The sequence below is a fragment of the Silurus aristotelis genome (assembly GCF_946808225.1).
Source record: "Silurus aristotelis genome assembly, chromosome: 25".
NCBI classification, from domain to species: domain Eukaryota; kingdom Metazoa; phylum Chordata; class Actinopteri; order Siluriformes; family Siluridae; genus Silurus; species Silurus aristotelis.
Window position 1 is genome coordinate 8,426,532 of NC_139598.1, and position 9,627 is coordinate 8,436,158.

At 36.6% G+C, this 9,627-nt stretch overlaps 1 protein-coding gene across 2 annotated transcripts in view; it reads right to left on the minus strand.

Annotated features, from left to right (window-relative positions):
• vps41 (VPS41 subunit of HOPS complex) overlaps window positions 1-4,189 on the minus strand; it is a 49,578-nt gene extending 45,389 nt beyond the window's left edge. Inside the window, exons 1-2 of one of the 2 annotated variants that reach the window (XR_014531574.1) lie at window positions 3,920-4,178; window positions 2,586-2,624 (exon numbers count right to left, since the gene is read on the minus strand). Coding sequence is in view for 1 of the 2 variants with exons in the window: in XM_083529905.1 (XP_083386031.1) it covers window positions 2,586-2,624; window positions 3,920-3,940 (60 nt within the window). In the remaining variant the exon portion in view is untranslated. Of the gene's footprint in view, window positions 1-2,585; window positions 2,625-3,919 lie in introns of both variants that reach the window. The other variant, XM_083529905.1, reaches the window with a different exon arrangement.
• Window positions 4,190-9,627: the final 5,438 nt, after the last annotated feature.

The following is a 9,627-nucleotide window of genomic DNA, read 5'->3' on the forward strand; positions in this document are numbered from 1 at the left end:
GAATGCAAATGTTTTGCTGCACGACAAAATTCTCAAAAAGACTTTTTCAGAAGCGGAAAAACAACTAATACATTAGAAAATGCTGGAAGTGTTTGAAGATTCCCTTGAAACTTTTCAAAAACTTTAAACCCACCACAAGCATTCAAAGAAGAAAATATATCAGTGGATCAGATCGGAAAATAAGTCAATCTGATCCAATACTGACCCAGAATTTCCTTTTCTGCTCCAGTACCAATACACAGGATTGGTCCAGGATCTTTCTAACATACACATCAGGTTTAAGATGACCTTCAGATAACGAGACATTTCACACCTTGTGACTTTTTTCCATTTTACACTCATTTTGAACTCACAAATGTAATATGATAATGATATATGTACATTTTGAAGTGTAGCTTAATATAAATAAAAAAAGCATTATTTTATGATAGCAAGAAAGTTTTCAAATCAGTTGTGAAAATTGAAGACTAGATAAAATTAAGTATATTTCAATACATGAAATGCTTTACCCATTTTCAGTAGCTGCTATGCTGAAACCAAAATCGAAGGAACACAGACATTATGAGGGAATATACATTAAATGGGACCACGCTTATCCAAGTCTGTTTAAACATAAGGCAAAGGAGTCCCATGAATTGGGGACATGGCAGAACCTCTTCTATGGATTTCTTCAAATATTTAAGTTTATATTAGAAATATTGTACACACATAATATGTACTAGTTTTATCAAATGGTACCGAAAGTCCAATTCAGATAATATTGAATGTACAAGGCTGGTAAAATCCTTACACATAGAAAGCTGCTGTTCATAGACTTTAGTTCAGCATTCAACACAATCATCTGACAACTCATAAGTAAGCTGAGCATGCTGGGTTTGATCCCCCTTCTCTGCAACCAATCTTCAGGAATGGCACTACCACATCCTGCACCACTACACCGAACACCGGTGTCACACAGGGTTCAGGGTTAGGTCCACTGCTGTTTACACTGGTGACTCCTGACTGTGCTGCAAAGTGCAGTTCAACTCAAATCATCAAGTCTGAAGAGAGTCAGACTCCCCCTTTCCTGTCCTCAGATCAACAGGGTTTTTCCTACTAACCATCCTCACATCTTACAATAACACTTAATCTGCAAAGCCACCAGCATCACAGGTGACCCCTTTAACCCCTCTCAACCCTCCCACAGACTCTTCACCATCTTACCATCTGGCAGAACATACCAGAGTATCCATGCCAACACCAGCACACTCCATTTCTTTCCAGACAAAGTCGGATTAATTCACAGCCTGCTGCCACCTAACACAAACCTCGACCAACATCTAACCCCATAAAGTCACACTTTACAAAACTCTTTCCTGTCCATACTCAGTGCTGCTTGTCCATTGTGCAACAGCTTTTCAATCACAACATTATTCTTTTGGCCTGTGTATTGTTCTGCACGTGTTTCACACTTTATGTAGTCTTGTGTGCTGTTATGTGTTGCACCATGATCATAAAGAAAATATATTTCATTTTAGTGTATACACCGGGTAGAAAGCAATAACGATAAACACCCACTGACCTAACAAAACATGTTTAAGTGCTTATTTAGTCTTTTTCATTGCCCTGATACTGTCATAACAGTAAATAATGCCATGATTAATACATATATTTCCCCATTAGAAAAAGGTTGTGCCACAATTCACATACACATACACTGCTACTGAGATCTGACACTAAATGTTCATCCTCTCACAGTAGGTTTTATAGTGTGTTTTGTGTACCAGTCTTCTAGGTTTTCTACAGAAATTTGTGATGCAGTTCATGACATTTGGTAAACATTTTACACACTAGGAAACCCGATAAACAAAGATGTTTTGGCTCTAAAGCTTGTGTGGGTTGTTTTGCATAATCTGAATGTACATTAGGTACACAGCGATTGTGTGAATAGTACTGCAGCTTGCATTACTTCTGCTTCTGAGTGTGTGTGAAAAATAATGCAGCAAGTGTAAAGCTTCATACTGGGCTGAAATGGTACCAGCATGCCCTGTTTTCTATTTCCTGTAACAACTACTAGTATGTCAGCTGTGACAGAATATATACTGGATGACAATCAGATGTGGTCCTATATTGTAAATCTGGAATAAAAAAAAAAAGTAGAGTGAACATTGATAGGGATCACAGAAAATGTATTATGTCCAATTGAGGTCGCACAAGCATCTTTATGGGAATCTCTGACCAACCGGGATACATTTGGGAGATGGAAGGAAACTGGAGAACCAAGAGGAAGCACAAGCAAACACAAAGAAAAACAGAGGTAGTAATCAAACAAGAAACCCTGGACTGATAAAGTTTTGCTACCCACTGCACCAACAACCATTCAAATGTTTTTGCATTCTTCTGCTCTGTCATCATCATCGTCAAAATAAAATAATGCCCATATCTGTAACACTAGCAGTCATTAAAAAAAACAAAACAGTTCCTAATCGCTCCATGTGTCTGTGACAAAACACACTTTAGCCTGTCCAGGACAGATTATAAACACTGCTATTTGATTTGTGGCAAATATAATCTCTAAAAGAAAAGCAACTACAAAATGCTCTTACCTCTGACTCATCTGTGGACTCCTCACTGGGTTTCGTTCCCTGTAAAATAAAATTAATCTTTTGCTAGTATATGTACAATACCAGTCATAATGTGTGTACATGCCTTCATATTCAATCGTATGCTTTATTTTAATTGTAATCAAAATTGTATATTTATACTGGACATTAAAATTGTGACCTGAACAAATATGGACTTATGTAGTGAACAAAACCATGTTACATAACCCAGAATATGTTTTATATTTTCAATTCTTCAAAGTAGCCTCCTTCTGTCTCTTCTGAACAGTGTATGTTGAAATATGTCTTCCACCTGAACTCCGAGAAGTATTAATGTAAATCGGTGGCTGAGGCTGGTATTTCTAATAAACATTTCTTCTGCAGCAGAGGTAGCTCTTGGTCTTCTTTTCCCAAAATGGTCAACATGAGAGCCTGTTTGATGGTTTTGGAGACTGCACTTGGGAGTACATTTAAATTTCTTGAGATTTCTTAAACTGACTTTTAATTATTTATTTATTAATTTTTATAACGATAGACTGTCTTTTCTCTTTTCTTCACTGACTGTTTCTAACCATAATATGGATTTGTACAGTAGCTGTTGTAACACTAAAAGGGGTATTGAATGTACTCAAACTTTACTCTGTCAACTGATAGTCTAAAGCACATTTAGAAGGCAAGAAATGTCACAAATTAATTCTTGAATCTAAATGGCAAAACATTCTGCGTTTTTTCTAAACACTTTTTGGTTTATACATAACTCTACATGTTTTCTTTAATAGTTTGGGTGTATTTAGTATTAATGTTTTTTGGTGACCTGTACTGTATACTGTATGTTATGTCAACCTGTTTTTATTTTTATTTCATTTTAGAAAGCCTGACAGACAGATGGACTGAATGAGAATTGTATAAGTCTTAGATCAACATAAAATGTTTTGCAGACTTAAATATATAATATACATAACTCTTCTGAATAAATATACAATAAAAAGTCCAGCAGTACAATTATTAAAGCTAAAATGGTACAGTCCATTTTAGGGGGAGGTTACAAGAACACGCTGAGAAAACATAATTAGTTGATTTCATCCAATAAATTATTAAAACCTAAAAATAAATTGAATCATTCATTTGCACTCTATCAACTATTTATCTGCTACATATTTATGAGTTAGCGAGTATAAACAGCTAGCAATTACAGCCCTCCCCCTTCAGTCATTTAAGATCATTTATGTCATTTAAGATGCATTTTGCTGAAAGTAACTGTACATTTACATCCAGTCAAACTGATCAAATATTTTAATAAATGATAAACTGAAGCTTTTTAGATGGACACGCGTTACCTGCTCCTCCACTTCCGACATAGCTCCCTGCTAACCGCTAGCCGTCAATGAATCCAAAAGGACACCCAATGAAGGTGGCAGTTCACTGAATGTAATAAAGAAGTCAGTGGAGCTCAGTCACTGCAGAGATTCTATACAAACACACGGATTTAGAGCAGTTCCCGGCTCGTGAACGCCTCATTTACAGCAATGAGACTGGAAAACACTCAACACTGGTCACAAGAACACAATTGTCACATGACCAAATCTCAAGAGCATCGTGGGAAATGTAGTTTTCATCTGTAGTTTAAGTCACCTTGAGTTGTTTGGAATAGAGCCGGCGGTAGAGCTTATGTTCTTTTTTGATTTAGAACCAAATTCTTTCAGGTTTGTGTCGATACCAATTATATAACAAGTATAAAATAAATAATAAATACATCCATCAATATGTATATTAATTAGACTACAATAGAATAAACATTAATCTTTTGAATAAGCCCTATTATTCAAACAAACTACATTCCTTCCTCTTTATATATTTTTTCAATTCGATTCGATTCGATTCAATTTAATCCAATTTAATGTACAATGTTTTTTTAACAATACACTTTTAACAATACACTTTGCAAAGCAGCTTTACAGAATTAAATAGATTATAAATATAAATGTAATTCAATGTAAATTAAATGTAAAGTCAGTCAATATAAATGTATCCCTTATAGTTTAAAACACGCAATGTCATTGGCTAGGCTACACAAATAATCATTTGTTTTGATAAGGTTTTTCTCATGTCTTTAAAATGCTGACCTTAGTAAGTTTAAGATTATAATTTAATTATAAACTACTCACATAGACACACAGACTAAATCACCCAGGACAGTATTATGTTTAGTAATTTATTTACAGTAAAACACTGACCCACTGTATGGCAATTTTGCACACTCTATACAGTAAAATGTGGAGTAAAATGTTATTTTCTAGCTAGACATAGACATAAATGTCCTCTTCAACTAAAACAATATAATCTGTAGATGTAGTAATCTAAATCATATTGTCTATTGCATTAAAAAAAAAACTAAATAAAAATCAACAGTGGAAGTAAAAGGGACAAACTACTAATTAAAAAGAATAGTTAACCTATTCAGTTTTATTTGTATGTTTAAATTGTATTTATTCAGTAAATACAACTGCACAATTTATTTAAGTATGAAGTAGACTATTGTGATAATGTTAACAATACAAAATTTTTTAAGAAATAACAAAAAAAATGCTCTAGCATAGCTGCGATTGCTTTATTTATTTTAACTTTAAAAATACTAGTCGTCACAGCGCTGTTGTGAAATCAGAATAAACCAATAGGGCATCAGGATGATGAATCCAGCAGAGCCAAAAAGAAGAAAGGGACAGGATCACTGGTATCAAAAGCATATTTGACTTGACAGACAGACAGACAGACAGACAGACAGAGAGAGAGAGAGAGAGAGAGAGAGAGAGAGAGAGCGAGAGAGAGATGCATTACTAGGTATACTTATTGTTACATAATAGTGAAGTGTAATGTGATTAGGGTGCAAGAAAAAGGAACAAGAAATTATTGACTGAAAGCATTTTCCCCCTTGTGGATGTTTCTTCTTCTGCTTTTGAATACATTCTCTCAGAAGGTACAGATGACGCAGTGATCCTAAGCTATATGACTGAGTGACAGATTGTTGACTTGTGTGCACGATGAACTAAGGCTCAGCGGATGAGGAGATTCCTATCCACGTTAAGTAAATATTAAACTCTCTTGTTTAAAACTTCCAGGTAGGTCTGATATTTCATGAGAATGGATCTCAATACAACACTATCAAAAGGATCCATACGTTAGAATCACCAAAGCATCTCTTCTTTGGAAAGTCATTAATTGTGTGTTGTAAGAACATTTTTTAGAAACAGTTCATTTATCGGGTGCGCTGCTGTGCCCTGTAACACCTCTGTATGATTGATTATAGTGTGGACCAATAGTGAACTGCACGAGGACACTCACATGGGCTAAAAGTGTAGTGCTTGGGGTAACTTTGAACAATAGGGGCTAACAGTGGAGTGAAATCCACCAAACTGTTATGCATGAACACTCACATACGGTGGAGTCTTTATGCCTGTGAGTAGATTAGTGAGCAAATCCACTTGGATTGGTGTTATATGAACAAATCCCAAATAAAAGAGTCAAAACAAAGGTGATTTCTGTGTTTCACTGTAGGATACTAGGATAATACAAATAATGATGTGGTGAAGGTATTATCTTTGTGGTTTGTTCTTAATGCTGACATACAGTCAATATAAAGCTTCCCATTTCATATTTGTGTATAACATACCATGATTCTTGTTTTTTGTAAATATATTCATTACACAATAGTTATTTGTGGTCCACTAATGGCATACACGAAAAACAATACTTTTCATGAGTATATCTTTTGTCTTAAAAAGTAAGAAGAATTTCAGGCAACTTTACTGTCAGCGTTTTTAATAGGAATGTACTAATCAGTGTGAGTTCTCACACCAGCCTGCAATAAAGTGAATGTGGCTTCCCTCGGATCTATTTGATGTAACTGCACTCCAGCTAATGCAATATTTTATAATTATACAGTATCTGATATATACACAGTGATAAACATGAAATGTAGGGAACGGAAGCTATATTTTTTCATAGCTGATGTGAGAGTTTTATCTTAAAGAAAACATTTTATTCACGACATCACCTGAAAAATCTAACTGTGTGTCTAAAGTAAAAAAAACAGATGTTTCCACTGACTCAACCAAGCACAAATCCATGTCACCCAATGAGTGTTCACTTGAAAGTCAGTGGATGAAAAGGCAGTGACAACATCATAGACAGGGACAATACATAATTGGCTTGTAGGTGACTGCATACAAAAACATCATTGACCCCTAGGGAAAAGCAAGTAAAAATATCTTAAAATTTGAAAATGTATGTAATATTTTGTATGAGATTATTACAAATTAGATCAGAGATTACTCCACATTTAGAGAGCATGCATAAGGTGTTTTAGGGAAAGGACCAAAGTCAGACAGAAAACAGGAGGAGTCAAAACCAGAAGAATCACCATAACCAGAGCAGTTCCAAAACATTGTCAAGATCCAAAGCACAAAATAAAGCACAGGCAGTACCAGGCAGGGTCAAGCAGCATCAGATTAAAATAAAAGGCAAAGCTGAAAAGACAAGGCCTGGTCAAATAGAATTTTCACAGGAAAGTTTTGTTTAAAGAGAAGGTTGACTTCTGGTGGTCTGGAGTAGAAAAGTCAGGGCCAGATGTTACGAAATACTCACATTAACCATTAGAACACAACTCTTTAGAATGGGCATAGTAACTGGGGCAAGACTGATACAACTGGAGAGACGCTGGGCCTCACGTTGTACATGCGCCGCCATCTTGGTCCATCACCGATGTTGATATTGGGTCTTTCGCAAAGCCTCAGTTTACCCAGTGGCTAAATAAAACACCACGAGGACGAGTTTTAATGGTTTAATTTGATAATCTTAGACTTTCCTTTGAAAATAAATGTAAGGGGGTGGCACCACAGTGCAGCAAAATAGAGGATTTGTTCTGTTTTGGTTTGGGAATAGATCAGGATGCCATCTATGCAATAAGAAAAATAGCAAGAGTATCCATATGATACATATGGTATGACTAGGAGCTCTAGTGTTTAGTGTTAGTAATTAAAGCCTGTTTTATGCACTGCTTAGTGGAAAAAAGGCTAAACAGGCCTTAAAGAATGTGGAACTGCATGAATGGAACATTTGAAGGGTGTCCCACTAGTCATGGTGCTGGACTGGGAGTTGTATGTATATTCTATCCAAGGGAGCTGAGAGCTCCAGGTAGAGGGGTTTTTAATATTGATACAGCAACCTCCAGATTACATGTTTTACCTGACTCTTGGTTTGGAGATGAAATCCTGAGGAGAGACCCCAATGCCCCTCTACACAGGATGAAAGGATGTTGGTTTCGGAACTCAAGAAGGTTTCTTCAGGGGTCTATTAGCAAGAGAGAGCATCTGGCTTAAAATGTTTAAGCCAGGAAGATACATAATCCCAGCATGCCTGATGGGAGTCTCTGTGTTTATAAATTTAAGCCAGGTTCTTATGGCCTTACCAAAAACAATGAACAGGTGCTTGCCCCCCTGGAGACAATGCCTACATTTCTCCAGGGCTAACTTCACAGTTAGAAACTCAAGAGTCCCTATTTGGAGAGAGTTTGTTTGGCAAGAGAATCAGATACAGTGGGGCAAAAAAAGTATTTAGTCAGCCACCAATTGTGCAAGTTCTCCCACTTAAAAAGATGAGAGAGGCCTGTAATTTTCATCATAGGTACACTTCAACTATGAGAGACAAAATGAGAAAAAAAAATCCAGAAAATCACATTGTCTAATTTTTAAAGAATTTATTTGCAAATTATGGTGGAAAATAGGTATTTGGTCAATAACAAAAGTTAATCTCAATACTTTGTTATATACCCTTTGTTGGCAATGACAGAGATCAAACGTTTTCTGAAAGTATCCACAAAGTTTTTACACACTGTTGCTGGTAGTTTGGCCCATTCCTCCATGCAGATCTCCTCTAGAGCAGTGATGTTTTGGGGCTGTTGCTGGGCAACACAGATTTTCAACTTCCTCCAAAGATTTTCTATTGGGTTGAGATCTGGAGACTGGCTAGGCCACTCTAGGACTTTGAAATGCTTCTTACGTGTGGCTGACTAAATACTTTTTTGCCCCATTGTACATGGATAAAGTTTCTGGTTTCAGAATTCAATTCAGGATTGAATGCTAGAAAAGGGTGGCACCCACACCTGTGTTTTATGTGTCTAATTGCATGAACTGCAATGACAGGTTGGACTAAACTGTTACAGGAGCAGAGGTAAACATTTTCTTGAGTTTGTTAAATATGCTCTCCGCTTTAGGGTCCCAACAAATTAGGTGGATGTGAGCTTGGTGTGATGTACCATTACTCAGCTATAGTTCCTGATGTATGGGGGTGAAAAATGAACAAATCCCAGGATCCCAGGGGAGTTTATCACAGTGTTGAGTATGGCCCCTTTAATGGTGGTTTGGATTTTCTTGGTATTGGCTCTAACTAAGATGATCTCTAACAGGATCAAGGAAAGAACCTGAGAATGGGACAAATTTTTTTGGTTTGGCATACTGCTTTTTTTTCAAGCAGGTCTTGTAGAAGTTAGTGAATGTGATAGGGATGCAGTAAAGATAAGTATATCAGGTCAGTACATTTAGGTCATCATTTGGCTCACGAGTAGCTGCTTTACTATCAACAAGCCCCTTTTGTTTTTTTAAGTTAAGCTCAAGGGCAATGATGTGTGAGAAATCGGCCAAGGTAGAGGTTGATCATAGGCCCTGTGGCCCCTCTCCTTGAATCACTCCCACATGTAGTTATCCAATCTAATGATGAGGCGAGTGATTAAAAGGTGTCAAGTTTGTTCTAAAGGGGCTAGCTTCTTCCCTGGATTATTGAAGCTAAACAAAAAGTTCTGCATCATTCCACTTGAAATTTACGACAAGGAATTGGAACTCTATTGAACACCCTGCCACACAGTGTAAGGATGCATTTGGCAGCCTAGCTCTGTTGTGTAGAATGGTCAAAAATCTTTATTAGTTTGGCAGTAAAAAGGATATGGTGGTCCACAGAGCCAGCTGTCCATCTCAGACTGCAGAAGCCTAGGCCA